General features: G+C 34.1%; 1 protein-coding gene across 1 annotated transcript in view; it reads right to left on the reverse strand.

Moving 5' to 3' along the window:
* LOC134841748 (uncharacterized) overlaps window positions 1-22,881 on the reverse strand; it is a 257,893-nt gene that overhangs the window by 138,160 nt on the left and 96,852 nt on the right. Inside the window, exons 10-13 of the mRNA XM_063857786.1 lie at window positions 9,081-9,383; window positions 8,502-8,828; window positions 4,114-4,434; window positions 3,162-3,491 (exon numbers count right to left, since the gene is read on the reverse strand). Of these exons, the coding sequence (XP_063713856.1) occupies window positions 3,162-3,491; window positions 4,114-4,434; window positions 8,502-8,828; window positions 9,081-9,383 (1,281 nt within the window). The remainder of the gene's footprint in view (window positions 1-3,161; window positions 3,492-4,113; window positions 4,435-8,501; window positions 8,829-9,080; window positions 9,384-22,881) is intronic.

A 22,881-nucleotide genomic window follows, 5' to 3' on the forward strand; every position in this document is an offset into this window, starting at 1 on the left:
ACTTACATTGGATACAAAAAATCACTAAAAATACACACTGCACCCCGAGCTAATGAATATACACTAGAATATTACGATCATAACATCATCAGAACTAACCAAGATCAATTCTTAGACGACGATCGCTTCGCTAACCCACAAATCACCGAGAAATTTTTCATTAAAACACCATATGTATTTACACTAAATATCTTCAATCGCAAGTTTGACCACATTATCTCAGAAGCACTAACAGACACGCAAGCCTACGAAAGTTTTAAAGAACGCTTCCAAATTTTTTCACTAACCTTTCGTTTCCTTGCACCACATGAAAGAGATTTGCACTGCTCACACGATATTATGTTGCGCACTAAACAAACACACACATATACTTATTATCGTTTCATCCAAAATCACTTTGACCTACACACTCCCTCCAGACAACCACACCATCGTTTTCAATTCATCAATTCCAAATACACCTCACCATTCTTTCTTAACTTCACATATTGCATTAAAGATACTAACCTTCATGGTATTCTTCGAAGTTATGATCCCATAACCCAAATGTATATCTTTTGTCCCATCACCAAGACCTTCAACGCAGAAGAATCCCGACCCTTCCTCATCCCACACGAGTTTGTACAACCTATAGAAATCCCCATTTTAGAATTCATCCATAACACTAAATTCAACCACAAATTATATAATCTAATCCAAAACACACCTTATGAATTTGCAGTTGGCACTGAAGAACTAACCACCATTAAGGCACTTCAATTGCTTTGGCCACTGCTTCAAACTAAAAATATCATCCGCATCTTAGCCAAACTACTTACAACTTCAGATCTCATCCACGACATTTTCCCCCACGGTTTCTTCCCCGACGACTAACAGGTAAGTATGAATTATACATATTACTAATTAATTCAAATATTAGAAACTCACCATTCTTTATCCATGTTTTCTTTAGAATTTTAGCCTTCATCCTAGATCATCTGAAAAATTCACAAAAGAAAAATAAAAAATAGCAAACTTCTTCAAAACTGTTTAAGACCCTATTAAATTTTTGCACCAACAATTAAATAAATATAATACCAATGCAGTAAATTAATTTATAAATTTTTCCCCCACCAGCAGTAAATCTAATAATGATGAAAAATTTGTAACTTAATTTCCCCCAACAACTAGCAGTAAAATTAAAATTCTATGTAGTAAATTCATAAGAAGCAAATGCAGTACTAACCTTTTGATATTTTCATTCACTCGCATAAAAATCCTATCCAAACTCGCACAGCTCGCCCACGAAGAATTGTTTAAAACAATGAATTTCAGTTCCAAGCTTTCACACTCGATAACTCAAAAACAAGATAACATGTTTCAAACTTTCCTTTAACCCGGTTGGAAAGGAATTATATACTAAACAAAACTAACCAATGCAGCTTACTAAACACCACAACACATAGCATAACAGCATGACTAAGAAAAGGAAACCAACGGTACCCAAACCGGATTAACCCAGTTTAAAACTGGATAATTTATTCTTTTGAAGACTATTATAAAGTCTAAGAAAGAAATAATAAAACACAAAAAGTCGAAAGACAAACCCATACCACAAACAATTTGATTTTTGAAAAAAGGACACAACCAACAAAACATAAGAAAAACCACAACAAACCCAACATAAAACGTTGTCACATAACAGGACCTCTCACAAAAACCGCATGCAATCATACTCCCACTCCTGGCCTAACCCACCAGGAAGGACGTCCTGAGCATGCTCTATAGCCGGCCTAACCCACCGTGCTACATCCACGCTTTGTGACCACACTCCTATTTTTAATAAGAGCTACTCAAGGGTGAGTAACTCTTCAAAATAACTGAACTAAAACAAAAAGCTTTTGTGAAAACAACTAACTAAAATCATAATTAAAAAATATTAAACTAATAAAAGTTTTATAAAATGTAAATTACATTATGCAATACATAGATCAGAATACAACACCAAGGACGAACATCCAAAGAACAAAACGACCCTACTACACTCGAGAAAGAATGGCCAACTACAATCAATATGCCGCCCACAATCACAACTCAAAGGATTTAGAGTACGACTTGACTTCGCAGAAAAGGACTTCATTGAACTAGACCAATGACCACCTCGATGTTCAAGTAAACGTACAGATCCGAGTAACCAGGCATCCCCTCCACGCACAATCTCCACGCCATTCCCAGACAAGGTCAAACACAAAGAAGTTCTCACCAATGAAACAGAAAAACCTGACATAGCCAACCATTCTGAAATCAGATTTGAGTTTGTTGCGAAAACCCAGTCGTTGTCTTGAGAAGACACAATGATTGAATCTGGGACTTCTCTAATAAGAAAACCCAGAAGAAATAAGATGTTCGCCAAATACCAACGTCCATCATCCATCTTTCGAATTGCAGAAAAACTATTCTAAAAAACTCTGTAAAACCCGGATGGGTGGAACTTGATCTAAACTACATTTTATGATTGGATAAATTAGATATTTTACCAATGTAAAGTATTTAATATTAACCAATCATGATCCATCTAACTAACAATCCACTTATTTGTAAGTGCTGAAATTACTTGTAATTTCAGCACCAGAGAGATTTGAATTTAACTTAGAAATTAGTTGAACTCTCCCGAGTACTTTAGCAGCCGCAATAAACCAGTATACCCTAGATCTATTGAGCCTAGCAGAGACTAGTTAAACAACCTGAGACTAGATAGTATAAGAGTAAGATTAGGATCGGTATTAGACTAAGAAGTTGCACGAATCTATCCGGCCGAAAATAAGATAGCGTGACGAGCAGACGGTGTACCCTATCCGAAATTACTCTATGAGTTAAACCCATCGGTCCTAACTCAGTTGCTAGTGCGTAAGATCTTGTCTTCGATCATCTGGCTGCAAAAGTGTACCACGTTAAAAGTTCCAGGCGCAAAAAACCGCCATGGTAAGCGAAAAAAGAGTCTGAACAAAATACCTAACAGCCCTTCCTAAGGAAACGAACTAAGCTTCTTTAGGCAAGCTAGATAGCCTTTCATGTTTGCTCTGCGAATCGCAGAATCCAATTTTTATTTTGATGATTATATTTTTCGTAAAGATGGAAAAATTGAGAATATATTTATGCATATATATTATATATGTTAAAACCTGCTGTTGAGCACTGGATTTCAGTCGAAACAGTTTTCGTGAAATGAATTTCGTTGAAGACCTGGGTCACTTTGTTCACTGCACAGGTAAATGAAGAAGCTCTAGGAAGCCACACAAAGTTCAAAGAGTTGTACTCGACTAATGTTGAACTTGGTGTTCTTTGCGTTACAAGTATTTCTCTATAGTACACCAAAAGAGGATCCGATGTTGCCGTAATGACAACTTCGTACCAGCCGGATGAGAAGTCACCTCTGTCTTGCCAGGAAAGCACAATTGAATTTGCAGTTCCCCCCGACTGCTTCAAGTTTTGGACCCCGTCCTCATCTAGCGCTGAAATACATAATTTTAAATCGAAAAGAAATATGAGACAGCATATCCAGCATTAATTGAACGAAAAAAGAAAAAAGAAAAACTTGAATTGAATTCATATTCCCATTTAAATCAAAGAATTCGGTGCCTTCTTTGCACAATCAGAAAGCCAAATTAAGGAGAGGGCAACAAATAAGAGGGTGGGAAGCAGGGGTAGATTTGGGGGCGGGACGATTTTTCCTTCAGGGATTCGACCACCTGCCGACCCAGAGGTTCCCCCTTTGTACTATATTGAGATATCCAATTTTGGTGACAAACCCTAAAAAGGTTCTAAGGTTCGTTTTGGCCTGTTTTTCAAAACTTTGCCCTCAAAAAATATGTCCAAAACAGGGTCTTTTTAGTGCTTTGGGAGCGCTGGGAATTTTTTTTTGGTGGTTTTGGTGGCGAATAAAAGGTCGAAAAAATTTGTTTTGAAAATCCGCCACCCTTCCTTCGGGAAGATCCTAGATTTGCCTCTGGTGGGAAGGGAACGCTTTTTTACATGTGTTTTTCATGTTTTATCGACAACAGAGTGTGAAGGAAGTATATATAAATATATTCAGGTGTCTTCTTTTTCACAAAATCCAAGTTGAAAATGACTCACTAGTATGAAGATTTGGACCATGTCCGGAATATGACGTAGGAGGACCTCCCGCACACGACACTTCTAAATCGAAGGTATAGACACACCCTTTCCGCAAAGATCCCACAAAAAACCCTTCCTCAGACGACAAGTTGTATGGTCTTGAAACTTTGGGATATTCACAGTGGTTGTTTAATCCATCGTAGCAATTGCAGTTGCTAATAGTATACGTTGCCGATGCACTCGCGAAGAAGTTGCCAATAAAAGTAGCGGGTGGCATGAACACGCTGTCATCGTAGAGTTTCTGTGGGTTTGCATAATAGTATGGTTTGAAGAAAGGAGCTAAAAGAGTTGAAGTTAAATCATTTTGGCAATTGGAAAAAAATAATAATTTCAATTTCGTGTCAATCACCTGCGCCGTAATTGTTTGCGAAAAGGTCACCAGTTGATGCTGTTTATCAACCAACAGCAGTTTCTATTTTCCATCAACTTACTTTCCAATAATAGTTGAACAACCAGGAGATTCTTTTTTTATCGAAATTGTCAAAACTTTCCACAAACGCTAAGAAAAATGGGGATAGGCGGTTGCTTTGCCAGTAGCAAAAAATAATCCGACCATACTTTCAGATTTTTTTCGTGTACGTCGCGTGATGATATAGCTATACAAACGCGTAAAAATTTAGTGAATTAGGCATAAGCAACCTTAAATTGTTTTCGAAAACATAGATGAACAAAAAGATGAAGATATTTTTTCCAACAAAATTGTTGTAGTTTTTTTATCACTTTTTTGCACTGAGGTTTTCAAATAACTTCAAATGGTTTTTTCGCCAGCAAACGGTTTTTAGGCATCCAAAATTATGTTTTCTTTTTTATAAAATTATCAGTTCTTAGCATAAATTGGTAATTTTCACACATAACGAACGTTACTCGATAGCTCTAGTGCTCAAAAAAAGACGAAAAAACACCTAAATTTCAAACCAGTTTTTCTCGCCACTGGAATTTTCTTAATCGCCTGGAAGAGTTTCATTATGAGATATCACGTAACCAAATCCAATGATTCTTTGTGGTAATGAGTTTGCGTGAAAAAAAAATAAAATAAAAAACTGAATAACACCTGTATACAAAGTTCCCCCCAATTTTCAACGGTCGGAACAATTAGCTGCAGAATGGTCGGACACAAATAGAAAAAAATCTGTTATCTGCAAAATAAGTTACAAACCAAGTAGGTATTGAATCGATTTATCAAAAAACATAGATTTTTTACAGAAAGATTGCATTTTTTTCCAACAAAAAAAAGTATGAAGCATAAAACTTTTTATGGAAAAGACATGAAGCACAAAACTATTTATGGAAAAAAAGGAAATGAACACATTTTGCCCATTTTTTTCAAAAGTTAATTTGTAATAAAATTTTCTTTTCTTCTTCATGTAAATAACAAGATTGAATTAATTGTAAGCTGCAATACAATTTTTTAAAACATTAAGCTACAACACAGATAACAAAGCAACACTCGCTCCAGGTAACATTTTTTGTTGCGGTTTAACGTCAAATAGCAACAAAAGCCAAGTCATAATAAGGAACACCGGCTAATGTGCAAGAAGCACCGAATGTTCCGATCATAATTTTTCAAATTACAATTTTTTTCCGTCAAAATAGTGTAGTTTTTTCTAACGTCTTTTGCAGCAGTTTTTTAACGTTTTTTGCAGTGGTTTTTTATGAAATTTATGATTCGCAATATGACATTACAAATCTCCAAAAACTAGTTTTCTCAAGTAAAATTAAAATCAAGCAAAATATCGCCACTGTAAACGGCCTAAATTTCAAACTTTCTAAGTCGCTAAAATCAGGAAGGCTTTATTATGATATATCACTAACTCTCTCCGATGATGAATTGCGGTAGCTGATTTTGCTTGCAAAACAAAAGAAAAAGAAAAAAAAAGAAAAAACTTGAAACACTCCCAGATGCAAAAATCTTCCTTATTGTCTCCTTATTATCCTCTTTAAATTGTCAGAAAACATATTATTTGCAACTTTTCTACATGAAAAAATTTCTCACAAATCAAACAACCTTAAAAAATTTGAGAATAAACCATAGTTTTTGAAATCCAAACGTGACATCAAAAGTGATGAAGTATCAAATTATTGAGGCATTAATTATTTTTTTTAAGGAAAGTGAGTTTTACAGATGAAACTTATATGAAAGAGTTTTCAGCTCAAAAATTAAATCAAAATTTTAAAAAGCTTTTCGGAGTAACTCGCATCCAAGTTTAGGCGTAAATAATCGATTATAACGGATTATTATGATGATTTTTTGACAATTATAGTCGATTATAATTACCAAAATTAGGTCCTTAAGGGATTTATAATTGATTATAATCGTGCTATTTTCCAAGAGATTATAATCCCTTATAATCGATTATAATTGATTACAGTTCCTACTAAAAACCCTTAAAATCAATTATAATCGTTTATAATCGATTATAATCTCTCATTTTGCCGAAAATTTGCGAAATTCGAATGATATCTTATGGGTTATTAAATTTGTGTCAATAAGAAAATCTCTAAAAGAGAGATTTCTTGAACACTTTGGTTCATCTGAACACAAAGTTTTACCAAGAGACAGAAGTATCATAGAGATCCTTTCATATGAAGGGAAAGGATCTCTATTTTTCGAATCAACGATGAGGTTAAATCAATTCGCTGATGTTTTGGTGTTTAAAAAAGCTTAAAATATGCATCACAAAACAACCCTAATGGGGGAGAAATGAAAACAAAACTTATAATTTTGAATCAATTGGAAAACTTTTAAAATATTTTTCTCATTTTTCATAGAAACCAATGTCCACAAAAAGCATAAAATATAAGCAATTTAGATGCAACTTCGAACACAAAAATGGACAAACAAAAGGGATTATAGTCAATTATAATTGATTATAATGGATTTTTGTGCAAAACTAATGAAGAAGAAATTTGAATAAAAATAATGGATTATAATCAATTATAATCGATTATAATTTTATCGAAAAATAGACGAATAAAAAACTGACTATAATCGATTATAATTGATTATAAGTGATTATAATTTGATTTTGAAAAGAGTGATTATAATCGATTATTAATTGATTAAAATCGGTTGTTTCTCAATTTTAGTGAGACTGGTACTAAAATCTTATTATAATCGATTATTAACGCTTGAAACTGGATGCGGGAATAGACATCTTTTGCTGCTAGTGTTCCAAATTAGGACTTTTAGGGCTTTTTTAGTAATTGGAACGCATCAGGGAACTCTATTGTAGATCTTTTTTTATTGAATGAATGAATTTAAAGGTCAGGTTAGCATGGCATATTCCTAAATGACAGATATGTCATCCGTGGACCAAGATCTTTCAACTTTGTTTCTCATGGCATCTAATTTCTGATAGCTGGCTTAAGTTCTGGTTATTTTGGAGTTCCGCGTAAATATTTTTTGACCCATTTTTCACGAAATAAACGCAATATGGCTTGACATGTTGTTTCTCGATTGTTTTTTTTTGAATAAAGCTTATGTCGCATTCTTGAATTCGCCTCCAGAAATGAGAAACCAGCGAAGAAAACGATTTCAACTTCGTTTGTAACTTTATTATTTTTCATAGAAAATTACTCGCCGGTCCCACTTTATGTATTTTTGCCAGTGTCCTGCGCAAAATGAGAGAGAGAAAAAAAACATTTTCTAACAGGCACTCTGGAAATTATGCTTCGACACCAAAAACTGCGGTTTTTCGATACCATTAAAAAAATTTACTGAGATTTTTGTTGTGATAACAAAACAACAGTATGCAATTGTTTACAATAACCTGCAGAGCATAAGATTGCAAAATAACGAGAGCAGTTTGAGAACGAGAACAAAGTTGATTTCAATAAGCCGATCGCTATCCCTGTTAAAATTTTTGAATTCAAATGTACGCCCCAACGTTTAGAGTTTTTTGATGTTCCATGGAAAATGCAAAACAACCCACGGTTTTCGGCAAACAATTTCAAAGGCAATTCGTAAAAATCAAGAGGATGTTTTAAGTGTTTTGTGCCAGTACCTTTACTTGTTGCATTGCACAAGTTTCTCCCCACGGATATTGCAAACGGTTGAGAGGATTTTTTTGAATCCGTTTATCAATATCTCCCCATTCTGAAAATCAGAAAGTCCCTAATCGTGTCGGAACTTTTTTCAATTAAACTTATGAGTTTACTGGCTAGTTATCTAATTTTGCGAGTGGTCGCAATTACTAAATCATACGAGTTATTTTTGCTATTTGTTATTCGCTGCGAGCTTTCCTGTTTCGATTTCTTCCCATCCCGAAAGGTTACAATAAGTTTCTTATGATTTGACTGTTGAAGATCATCTCCTTTATATAATATATAATATTTAATTCACTCACCTGCATAGAAGTTGCCGTTCGCTTCGACAATTGGCGACTGAGCCGAATTAAGATCTGCGTAGCAAATAGCCGAGTAACTGAGCGTGTACGCGCAACACGGAATGAGTTTATCAAACCTAGCCGAAGATGAGACTACAGTTTGAACCAGAGTCATCGGATCCAAATCAGGACAATGAGGCTTTAGTTCGAGAGTGAATTCAGAAAGCACCCCGTTTTCCGTCTGAAATCCAGTAAACTCGAGGTACGCAAGATATGAAGCTGGCTCAGGGTCTCCGTAGAACTCACGTTCGGATGTTGCACTTATTTGAGCAGTCGAAATACTTGGAGCTAAAGATACAGAGATGATCATACATAAGACTTAACTGAATATTTCAGCTGTTCAAATATTTCAGCTGTTCATTGGTTGATTTTAAAAGCACAAATCTGAGCAGGCAAAGCCTGAAATGAAAACAGCCATGAAAAAAATGCCGGTGAAAGATGGTTTTAGATTTTTCCTTAATTGATTTAATCTAAATGGAGCCATATCGGACTCTGGTAAGAACCATTATCTAATTATTTCTGGAACCAAACAGCTCTAACCTGTGCAAAACGACTGGTCAAATGAAACATAATTTGAAAGAGTCGTTTGAGAAGTCCCGTTATTTGACACGATGCATTTGGAGGCATACTTGGTCCTGTATTTGCACCCTGGCTTCATCTGCTCGATTCTCAGCGGTCTCGATTCCTCCTGACCATTAGTGACCATTCTGAGCTCCGAGCAGGGCGGGCCAATAGGCGAGAGGACAATGTCGAATTTGGTTGCCTCGTCTGCTAAGTACATAGTGTAGTCCGAAATCACACTCAGATCGAACCAGTTGATGTTTTTTGGCGGCTCATCAGCATCTAAAAATAACGGAACTAAGACGCAATGAAGTGATTTACATCTGTTTCAGGGTTGGCCATTATAATGACCCAATTCTGAGAAAAAAAGACTAGAGAAAGCAAGTCTATGCGAAAATAGTTTAAAAGTTCTGCTTCTGTTGATTTTGCTAAAATAAAAAAAAAATAGAAAAAAACGCATGAATGAAAAAAAAAGAAATTTAAAAATGTTAATTTAAAAGTTTTCGCACAATTTGTGCATCATCAGGATTAAAAATTTTTTAGAATATTTACGAAGTGATTAAAGATCTGAAAATGATAAACATGTTAGAAATGCTCCAAAAAAAATTTTGACCAAACAAATTTAAACAACTGTAATTTCATATTAAATTACGTAATCCTATATAACTTTTTCCCATAAATTTCTGAGATTTTTTAGTTTTTTGTTCTTTAATGTTTATAAAATTTTGATTTGGGAATATTTTTAGATTCTGTCAGTTTTTTACTTTTTAGCCATGTTATACACAAACTATAATTTTGACACTAAAACACTAAAACTATAGTCTATGTATAACATGGCTAAAAAATAAAAACTGACATGTCAGATTCAAAAATATTCCCAAATCGAAATTTTATATTCTTGAAAAAACAAAAAATTTAAAAAATTCAGAAATTTATAGGAAAATATTTTTTATAATTACGTAATTTATTTTGTAATTACAGTTGTTTGAATTTGATTGGTCAAAAAGTTTTAGAGCGTTTTTGGACATGTGTCTCATTTTACAGATCTTTGATCCGTTTGTAAATATTGTAGAAAAAAATTTAACCCTGATGATGCACAAAATGTGTGAATTTACAACTTGAATTTCTAATAACCATTTTTGTTAAATTCTAACCCTTTTTAGCAATAAGATATAAGCAAACTGTTATATTCCTTTAAGAAAAACAGTCATTACTTCAATTTTTCTCTCTCTCTCTCTCTCTTTGTACAAAATTTTACTACCGCTTCGTGTTCATAATTTCAGTAGTGTTTGAGTTGAAATGGCTATGATTGTAGCTGCCAGCTCCCTTTATCACAGCCTGAATGACCTTGAGCTATAGGAACTGACAGAGACGCAGCAGAAGGTCTACGCAGTCCCCGGCCTTTCTTTGAACCCCAAAACCTTGAACAGGGCAAAAGATTTAAGAGTATTATAGGAACATTTACCTCTGGCCAGTAAGCAGAACATTCTCTGGCACGATGTGCTGAATAACATCATATCCTCCCATCGCCCGCACAACTACACACCCTGCACACTTGATGAACTACTGGCGTATTTACAATCGAAGCTAAGACAAATAGGTAGCAATGTCTACTGCAGTAGAACGGGCACTCCCGATATTTTTGAGAATCTGCCGTAGACAGAGATAATCGTCATAAAACAACCGGTAGCCTTATCTCCAGAAGCAAGAGACTGAATCCTGCGGTCCTCAGAGAGTATCTTCAACTGCACCAGTCAAGCGAACTGGAGTTGAAGTCACTACGGGTGGTGCTGTCCCATCGAGACCACCTGCCGGGAATTTTCTCAAGGATACGGGTCCAGACCAAAAAACCATCGCAGGGACGCCACAGGGCGAAAGCGCGGAGAGCGGAGGTGTTGCCCTGGACCTCCAGCTGGAGCCGAACGACCAATAAAAGGTAAGATAATATTGGGGCTGTTTTTCCTTTTCTGAGTACCACATGAGTTTAAGTGCTCGTGGCCTGCAAAGAAGAGATGACCGCAATTTTGCTGCCATCATCACTCCTTAGATTGGTCCTGAGGAGAAAATGAACTTGGAAACTTGTGTTAGATTATTCAAAACATTTTAAATTTTTGAGAAAATGTCTCGATAACGACATTATACCAAACGTTTTAAGGGTTTCGCGTGCCTGATAACGGTGTTTTTTCGGATAAAGCGGTGCACAACTTTCCACTGAGACTCTTGAGATCTGAGATAAGCCAGACAAGTGCGGATTGGGCCAAGACATCGGGTAACCTAGCAAAAGCAAGAGAGATAGTGAGAAGGGGTATCGATGAGAAGTGGTGGCCTTCGGTAATATTCTATCTGAACCTGCAAACAAGGTATAGCGTCAATAACCTGATAAGCCGACACAAGAAAAAGCTTAAAAAACTTACGAAAGACAGGATAGACCATTAAAGATCTTGGACGAAAGGTCAGTTAGAATTTGAGATGAAGTGATTTTACCGCTTTGTGTGCGGGCTTAAGTTTTGAACCAAAAAATCCGATACGAGACAAATTCAATGAACTTCACTTCCTTGCGAACATTCATAGTTTTCTGTCTGAGCTAAAGTTAAAAAGAATACCCGCAGAAAATTTATGTGAGATTGAAGCAGCTGCAAAAAGATATGTGAATGTGAAAGAATGTGAATCAGACCCCCTCTAATAAAGGTGTTGAAAAAGCCGGAAATTATTTGAAGGACAACGGTCTTCTGGCAGTGCCCTTTGATATGGGGGTGGGTTTTTGTGTATTGAAAAAAGAGACATGTGAGAAAAAGCTGAAAGACTTATTAGAGGCAGAACAATTTAGTGAGAGGAAGAATCTGACAGACAGCGTGATTATAAAAATTTAAAAAGACATAAGCAAAAAATTACTCGCCATGAAAAAGAAGGACGAGATAAGCGAAGCGCTGTATTCTAGGCTGAGATCAACGTGGGCGCAGCCGTCTAGTCTGTATGGATTAGCAAAATTACACAAACAAGGCACACCAATTCGTCCCGTCCTTTCTTTAACAGATAGCTCAATTGACAACCTAAATAGGACATTGGCAAAGTACTTTGATGAAATTGAGGGGGCAAACATAGAGAAGAACACTCATATGGCCAGGGTGGTCTCGGAGAAAAATGAATTGGAGTCTGATGAGAGTTTAATCTCTCTTGATGTAAAGAGTTTGTACACTAATGTACCGCTCAAGGAAGCGATTGAAAGAGCCCTGAGAAGATTATATCTGCAAGTCAACCCTCCGGAAAAATCTCGCAAGAATATGAAAAAAAATATTGAAGTTGGCACTGAGTGAGGTACACTTTAATTGCAATGGTTTGTGGTATGTACAAAAAGACGGTTTAGCAATGGGCGCCTCCTTTGCAGTAAGACTTGCCAATTTGTGGCTCAAGGAACACGAACCTGCATTAAAGAAAGAACAACCAAAATTGACTGTGCTAAATTAGGGTAACAAGGAAATCTGCCCTGGATGTCAAAAAAAGGTGACATATCGGACTAAAGGGGTAGAATGCGAACCTTGTTTGAGTTGGTACCCTTTAGGGTGTGATAACATATTGGAATCCGAATACGCAGACATCGCTGAAACAGTATGGTATTGCATAATTGCAAAAAAAAAAACAACAGGAAGCAGATCGGAATGTGAATGGTGTTAAAGTTTTTCTAAGATATGTGGACGACATAGTAAGAACTGTCAAGGGCCATCCCTGGGTAGTTCTCGAGGCTGCCAATAAGTTGCATCCAAAATTGCAGTTCACTATAGAAGAACTTGATAATAACGGTAATTTGGCCTTTTCGGACTTAAATGTCAACGTGGATTCAGGAAAAAAGGTCACATGTGGTTGGTACCAAAAAACCCACTGATACCGGCACCATTCTCAATTTCAGAGGCTTCGCACCTTTGCAGTACAAAAGAAACGTTACTAAAGGGACGGTTCATATGATTTTCAGAAGTACCTCAACATGGGAAAATTTTGACCAGGCATTGAAAAAAATCGGAAACAATGGATTGGAAATCAGTATCCGAAAAATTGGTCGGATAGGGTAGTGTTTGAAACTCTTAACAAGATTTTTGATGTGAGGGAAAGAAGAAATTAGTGGTGAAGGCATCAGAACCTAGAAACGATAAAAGGTTATAAGACTCACCCCTTTTTTACAATGCATTATCGAAGCAATCCATCTCAATTGTTAGCTGCAAAGCTTGGGCTAGTATTCGGGGAACAAATAATTTATTCAACAAGAAAATTGAATACTTGCTTGCCATCCCTCAAAATTTCCTTTGCTCGTGAATAGAGATCCCAAACGGTGTATAAGCTTACATGTAGTGGATGTAACTCCACTTAAGTCGGCCAGTCAGTCCGACCTTTAACAACGAGGGTCGATGAACACCGCAAAGGGGACTCCCCAGTAGGGCAACACTTGTTAGAGTGTATTAAGGAGGTAGGCGATTCTGCTGAGCTGAAGTCAGAGATATTAGACCTAACATCCAACACTCATAAGCTGACGACACTAGAGGCTTTGCATATTTGGAGGGAGAGGCCGAGGATTAACACACGCGATGAATTCAGGAGCCGGGAATTAACACTAAAATTACAGTCTATAAAAACATGGCTAAAAGTTTAAAAACTGGCATGTCAGAACCAAAAACATTCCCAAACCGAAATTTTATAACCATGGAAGAACAAAAACCAAATAAAAAATCTCAGAAGTTTACAGGAAAATGTTTTTTATGATCATTAAATTTATTATGTAAATACAGTTGTATAAATTTGATTGGTCAAAACGTTTTAGAGCATTTTAGACATGTTTCTCATTTTTCAGATCTTTGAATATTGTAAAAAAAATTAATTCTGATGATGCACAAAATGTGCGAAATCGTTTGAATTAACTTTTTAAGTTTCTTAGAAAAAAATAACATATGAATGAAAAAGAAAGAACGATTGAAACATATGAAATCTTTGGGCAGTTTGTAACATACCTTTAAGTCGGTATAAATTTAAATCAAAAAGAGGCTGTTCTTATCAGGGCGAAGCCCTGAATATTCCCAGTGCCTTTCAAGGTCTGTGGAACAGTAAGAAACATAAAAAAAACTTAAATTGTAATAAGAAAAACATTTTTTTTTATTATTTTGAAACTTCTTCATTAAAACCATCCCCCATACTCCATATAAAAATCAAAGTCACAAGTTTGCTTCTAGTAAAAATCGATTCTTGCAAATAAGCTTATTTTAACCAACTTCGAAAGAGTTCTACGACGAATTGAATCTAAGCTTATGCGTTAATAGCGCAACATATATTGCTCGATATTTGTCCCAAATAGGCTTAAATGGTAATCTTCAAACCCCCATAACTTTACAAAAAAAGATCACAGGTAAAATATCTTTGCAAATTTAGGATTGAGGCATCAATACCTTTTGATGATATAAAAAATTTTCCTCCAAAAAAGGCTAAATAAAAAGTCGAAAAAGGGCCAGAACTAGTAATTGAGGCACTACATCAAAATTTGATACATAGTTTCACAGCTTTAACCCAAAATACATTTCATGGTGCAGCTCAAAACCGGTATTCAGTTTTCAGTTCTACCTATAGACATTAAATCAGACTAGAAAATATTCACACAAGATTTTTCAAAAATGTTGGACTCTGAAAGAAATAAACGAAACCAAAGGGCCCTATGCAACGAAATCTGTAGACTCCCCAAGGAGACAATAAAACAACACGCAGTTAGAATTGAAACTCTAGTAAGAAAAGCATATTATGCATGACTACAAAAATACGAAATTGACTGAAGTTTTAATGATGACTCTAACACCACAACTACGCAAAATTGCAATAAAAAAGAGAGCATCACATCCATCATCAGTTCATCAGTTCGAGAATCTGATATAGATTTTCGAATACTAGTAGACAAATTAGAACGAGCTGAAATCACTATGAAATTAGAAGAAACAGAGTATCTATTTTTTTTTTTTTTAATTTTATTTCACTTAAATTATCTGATCACCAAGACTTCCATTGGATCAATCAGAACAACTTTTTTATCATATTTTTAAAGTGTCTAATGGCCTCAAACGTCAATTCACCCTTATCAGAAAACCCAGGACTAAAGGAAATTTTGAGAAAAACTAACCATTTTATTCAAGACATACAATGGAGAACTTCGGTTACTTGTCCTTCGCTTGAGCCCTTCCTCTCAGATGACCAAGGCTAAAACACTTAACTAATTATTCCTGAACCTTGTAGATTGATTTATTATTTTTCAGCCCTTGATCACAAGTCAAATCCCTAGGTAAGATCACGTAAGTCCATCATATATCAATCCTGGTCACGAGAAAGTAAAGAAGGTAAGTACAATTTTGTCACAACCTAATTGTAAATGTATTCGAAAAGGAAATATTCCATGAACACAGGAGCTTCTCGAAGTAAGAATTAAAAGGCAACTTCTTGATCACTACATTAAGCCATCTGTAATATCACTTAATATTACGGAATATTCACTATTAAATTTTTACCATCACAACAAATTCAAACAACGCATCAAATACAAACAGATGACATAGATCCAGATTTCTCAAAAGTGTTCACAGAATACATAAAAAAAATACAACATCGAAATTTAAAAAGACAATTTTTACAATCGATGTCTTCTCTAAAATTTATAGTTACTTATCTTTTTTAGAATTAAAAGAAACACCGAATGGATCACCGCCTCAGACATCTCGACAGTCAACTTAAAGACAAGAAATTTTTCTTTTCTGGAAAATTCTAGATAAAATCTGTGAAATCCTCACTAGTAAAGAAATATCGCAAATTGTAAAACATGATTTACAACGAATCCTAGCATGGTTCATAACAGATTTTTTTGTTCATATTTTAGATTTCATTTCAAAGCCAAGAAAAAAACTTCGACCACAAATCTCAAACAATGAAATTGTTTTTAGCCGACCAAACAGACTATGATTGGGACCCTGAATGGTCTCAACCATACTTTAATATTATAACTAATGGTTTTTTAAGTGCAGCAATAACCACTGTTTCTGTACACAAATATTCTGTAAGAGTTACTCCACTTGCTATTGAAGCAACACCTTTAAACTATAACACAATGTTCAACGATCGAACAGGAAATAGTTTAAACTCAACATTTATCAATATACAAGAAACACTCTATGGAACCAAGAATCTTACTTAACCAGATATTCAAACCTCATCACTTTTTGTTAACGAGGAAATAGTTGAACCAATGCCTACAACAACACAACAAAGCATCTCTCCTATTCATCCTACACTTACAACACCACAAAATAAAAATACTCCATTCCCACAGACAACAATTCAATCAACAGTAAAAGCATCTGTTCCTCCAAAATTTTCACGAAGGGACTACCAAACGATGAGCCCAAATAAAAAAAATTTCAAACCGCAATTAAAAATTTTTTGCAACTAACTATATGAACATACCAATAACAAAACACCTTACACACTCCATCAAAAACAATCACATGAACAATTTTACAATCATCAAATACGACAACAAGCCTCCTACTCAGTTTTTTTCCAATGACCAGCAACGAACTACTACATTATAATAATAAGCAACGAAATAACAACGGAATACTGATCGACCAAATATCATTTACCAACCAGATATTGTTGAACCTTATAAACATTCTGAACAAACACAACAACTAAGACAACCCTTCGCACAAAGACAAAATCAGCATAATATAAAATTAATTTACATCCACAAAACCCTATAAACACACAAGGTTATCAACATAAACAAATGCGAAATGAAATTCCATTATCACGTTACCTACAACAACATGAAATTACAACGATCACTTCAAAGGACTCTGAATCCATTTTTTATGGGTGGATCATCTATATCGTCAAATACACCACTCATGGTATTCACAAAAAGAGACCCTGAATACTCACTGGAGACTATCTGAATGCAGTCACAGCAATTTTAAATATAGGCCCAGAACCAGTAAATAAAGCACTGCATCAAAATTTGATACATAGAATCACAGACTTAACCCAAAATACACTTCATGGTGCAGCTCAAAAACGGTTTTCAGCTCTACTTATAGACATTAAATCAGACTGGAAAATGTTCACACAAGATTTTTCAAAAATGTTTGACTCTGAAAGAAATAAACAAAACCAAAAAGCCCTATGCAACGAAATCTGTAGACTCCCCAAGGAGACAATAAAACTTCTCGCAGTAAGAATTGAAACTTTACAAAGAAAAGCATATTACGCATTACTACAAAAAACGAAATTGACTGAAGTTTTAATGATGACTCTAACACCACAACTACGCAAAATTGCAATAAAAAAAGAGAGCATCACATCCATCATCAATTCGAGAACCTGATATAGATTTTCGAATACTAGAAGACAAATTTGAACAAGCTGAAATCATTATGAAATTAGAAGAAACAGAATATCTAAATTTTTATTTTTTAAGCAAAAACCAAACAACAACTTCACAATTCTATCATTTTCATGACTCTGAGACTGAATTAGCAGAAAAGATTACCCGATTATTCAATATCTACTGAAGGAACCAAATTTTAAAGATAAACCATCATTCAAAAAATGATGCAAATTTTTTTCGTAGATATGGACATAGCATTGCTGAATGCAGACAAAAACAACAGGACAAAAAAATAACCGCAGAAACATAGAGAACCATTGGAATCTTTTAACCAAATTCGAAGAATAAACGAATTGATTTTGAAATTGATTTTTTAAAAGATTCAGGAGCAGAATCAAGTTTTATAAAAAATCCCACATGGAATCAAACTCAAAAAAAACTTCAAGTAAACTAGCCACAGCACAAGGGCTAAAACTTACATACTATGAAAAAATTCATTAATACTTTGTTCCAACTCGAACAATGGAACAAAATAAGCTTTTAGATAAACCCTTTGGACAAATATTCTACATAACATATATATAACACAAAATCGTTGGAATACCGATTATTACAAACTCTATTCCTACTCTTAACATCTTAATAGTGGGAATAGATTTACATTTAGTAAATTAAATATACAGGACAATTAGACACGAATAAATAACACATCTTTTACATTTTTCCAAAGACTTAATAAGCAACTCTCACTTTTCTCAAAATTTTACACCACATTAATCACTAACGCAAGCTTTTGAAACCCTTGCCAGGCAAAATATAAGACTTCTCTATAAGTCAAGTACATCAAAAAAACGTTGATCATATTAAACAAAAATTATACATGTCTGACCTTGAATTTAAACCAATTCATGACCAATTCATGGATAACAATTTCATCCATTAAAGATACAAAAGACAAAGAATTCAGACAAAATATCTTCATATGTATACAAGAATTTCACCTTATTAAATCACACTACCCCGAGGATTTTAGGGATGTTGCTAAACAAAGGCAATAATCCAATCGACAGAAGAAAGAGCATTTAAAGTAAATAAAAGCTTACATCCTCTGGATATTTGCCAATCAACCATTCTTAATCAAGAATTATCCTTTAATAATATTACAAAGGATTCTAAATGAAATAAAGACGATTTCCAAAAAACACCTTATTTTAAACCTCCAATTCATATCTCGAAAAATACAGCTGAACAACAATTTCTTACAATGTTCAATTTTCAACATTCTCAAATCAATCAACATAAATTTGATCAATTAGCAGAACTTTTTTAAAAAAACCTAATGGTTTACGCTTCACCTACATTTGAGCTTGATAAAAAACGTTCATCATTACATCTTCCTATTACTACTGACACAGTTTTCAAAAAGCAACGAGCAATTAAAGTACCAATTCTTTTACAAGGTAAAGTAGCAGATTACTAGACATTCTGGAACCATAAGAAATCAAACCACCAGTAAATTAAGAAGAAGAACCAAAAAATAATACTTTGATAAATTCAATTTTTGTTCTCGTTAAAGGCGAATCATTAAAGATGCGAGTTGTCTCAATTCCCTTATTGATGAATCAAAACGTAATTGGCCCATAAACCCAATCCAAATAGTATTCACTAAATTAAACGGACAGTTTTTTTACCACTGCTGACATGAACAGTGCATATAATCAAATGCCACTAGACGAGCAATCACGACGACTTACACAATTAGTTATTGGAAACCAGCAATAAGAATTCAATAGACTCTTATATGGAATTTTCATAGGACCAGTAGCTTTTTCAGCCTTCACGAGCAAAATTTTTCACCACTTAATCTTATTTAAAAATGTTATCACATACTTAGACAATGTTGTTATACAATCACAAACAAAGCAGGAAATGTCTAAAGTATTAGAAAAGTATAATCAGATTTTACTAAAAGAAAACATGAAAGCAGCCCCAGATAAATCACATTTTTTCCTCGTTCGTGTTAAATTCCTGGGACATAATATTAAAGGTGGTACAATTACTCCATTAAAATCATGAGTGGATGCTATAATAAAACTTCAACCCCCATCGAACAAAAAGAAAGTCCAAGTATTTTTAAAATGGTAAACTTTTTAAGTAAACATAAAATGCAGCTATACTTATTACTGTTTTATATTGTTCTCAGACAACAAAATAGTTTTGAATGGACATTAGAACATCAAAAGTTTTGACCTAATAAAAATCCTTCTCCCAGAACCTATTTCAGATCAACCATTCTAAGCCATGTGTGAATCCTCAATTTTTGGTATTGGCACAGCACTTTTATCAGCAAATTCAAGACTTTACACAAGCGAAACTTAGACTCTCTACACTTATGAGAAAATGTACAGCCATAAAATATACACTCACAGAATATGAATTCTCAATCCTTGAATCAAAACATCCAACAGTTCCATTTACAGATCCCAGATCAATAACTTTTCATGTTACACAAAAATCAAACCCAAACCATAAAATTTATACATTTCAATTATTCCTGATAAAATTTCCTAACTTACACATAGTTTGGACAGCAGGAAAAAACCTTGCCCTACCAGGTACACTTAGTCGAAACACACCACTTAAATTAATAACACGGAATACAAAACACAAAAATTAAATAAAATTCTTTCTTGCAAAAGACTAAACATTGCCATGAAGGCAATGCAAGTATGAAGTCAAAAACGATCCCGACAGTACGCAAAAAAAAAATTCGGAACGTTTTTCATTATTCGTCGACTGCCAAAATAACCATTACGAAGTAGATTCATCAGGACAATCTACATTTAACCAGTACCATACTCTCATGGATCAAAAACAATACGAAACAAAATCACCTAAGCAAAATTATCTAGAAAACCTATTCACTTAAAAAAAGAGAGAAATTAACTGATAGCAAAAACTTATCACGACCTCCTGATTTAAATTCCAAATTTACCAAAAAAAGTTTCCAATCTACAAGACCCTTTAGACAATATACCTCTCTCAAAAAACGAAAATCAGAACATCGTTCTACCAATCACAGAAACAATAACAGTATAATTACTACAGAAAAGTCAAAAACTTGACCGCGTCATCAGACAACTTAAATCCTGGCATAATCATAAAACAAAACACAGATATCACAATCTTAGGAAATTAAACATTACTTACATGTCCGAAAATTCAATAATACAACAACAAATGAAAATAATGATCTCATAATAATGAAAAAAATTAATATCATAATCCGTAAACAAAGTACTCTGTGCACCATTAAGTATGATGTTAATAACCCTTCTCATTTCACATTCCTTGAACACTAAAGGACATGCAGGATCAGAATAAACTTACTCAAACTTTATTCAAAATTTTTACTCTCCAAATGCTTCAATTTGGATTAAATTATTATGCAACGATTGCATAACATGCTAGTTAAATGAACCATATCCACATCAAATCAAATAGCAGAAAAACAAGATTTTAAAGGACAAAGTTCATATTTTAACCACAGGTTATCATTTGACACAAAACGCCCTATATCGCCCTCCTCAGAAGGAATGTCATATATAATGGTCATAGTTGATGTATTTACTCACTATGTAGCACTTAATCCTGTACCTCATTATGATGCTTGTTGTGCATGTACAAGACTCTACAAACACTGGATAGCAAAAATTGGATTACCAGAAATCCTTGTCACAGATAATGGTACTGATTTTTTAAATGATGACATCATACCATTATGCCATTCTTATAAAATTAAACTTAAAATCCGAGCATCTCATGCTCCATGAGGTAATGGTTTTGTCGAACATATGAACCTTTCCCTACAACAATATCTTAGATATATCATCAAGGAAAACAATAAAAAAAACGAATGGTCCACTGACGTAAAGCTATTCTCATTAGCATATAAATCACAAACAACAACACTAGAACTGTCACAATATGAATTGATTTTCCATCAAAATCCACGGTAACCAATATTTTTCACAACAAACTCCTCAAAAAGGCACAAGGTTTTTGTCAACATACAAAAGATTCAATTGGTTAAAAGTTACCACTACAAACATGATGAAGATCACTTCCATCACCACCATCTTAAGATTAGCCTCTGGATCACAAACAGAGTGAATTATCAGCCGAGATAAAAAAAAAAAAAAAAAATCTCAAAAACGTGCTACAAATTTTTTACAAAGACAGAATATTTAATCTCAAATAAATCATGTTTCTTACCAGCCACCAATTTAAAAATAGGAACAATTGTCTCAATCCCAAACTTTATAATACAGAAAAAAATATCTATTTAAAGAGGCAACCTATCAGCAAAGGATCATATTAAATGATTGAAAAACCCATAGATAGTATTTATAAACTTATTTACCCTAACAAAAAACAAATAATCCAACATGGGAACAATCTTTTACCGTAATACCCAAAAGAATACGCTCTTCGCGAATTAACACAATTGTAATCCTTTAGCGGACTGAAAATTGAAGAAAAACACTCAAAACGTTACAGCCAACTAAAAAGTCAACTTTAAGATCAATCATTATTTTTACCCGCAACAAATCAAAAACAAGTCATTGAAAACACTAAAAGAAAAAGAAAAATTTAAAAGACCAAAAATAAAATACCTCAAAAACAAAAGATTAATCGCAAACTGAATGTAAAATTTTTGATACCGGAAACAAAAGAAAAGTCACAACAACGCAAATCATCGCGTTTTAGAAGTAAATAACGAAAAAATTATAAAACTTTCATTCCACAATCTGAAATATTAAAGAAACGAGAATTTCGGAAACTACCCAGATTAATTAAGGTACATTACTTATACTCGGATAACTTCTTCTCAAAAATATTTCATTTCTAACTTGCACAACTATTTCTTTTTCAGCCAATTACAATCATTTCAAACATCGCTCCATTCCGACACCACTTTCTTTAGCCGACAAATTGCTAACTTCAAATAGATCTGAAACTATAGATAGAAAACCTTCAGGTCAAAAGTAAGCAATACCCTCATATTTCACAACTTAAGTAAATAGAATTAAAATGTTACAACCGTTCCCTACCACTCAGTTTAAAGATCAGCAATATTAAATAAGCCTAAAGACAAATTCTGCCGTAACCATTTAGCCTAAAGTTGATATATCTTCAAATAACCTCTAGCCACCCAATAAATAAAAACAAAACCATGAAGCTCAATCCTTAATCTCCAGCTTTTACTTCACCAAAATTTCCCATATCCAATCCACTTGTCAAAAATCAATAAACATTCCGACCACAATAGATTCACAACCTGGTACAACTTTGTTTTTTTTCTACTTTCTATCATTG

This window comes from Symsagittifera roscoffensis, chromosome 3, assembly GCF_963678635.1.
Source record: "Symsagittifera roscoffensis chromosome 3, txSymRosc1.1, whole genome shotgun sequence".
Classification (NCBI taxonomy): Eukaryota; Metazoa; Xenacoelomorpha; order Acoela; family Convolutidae; genus Symsagittifera; species Symsagittifera roscoffensis.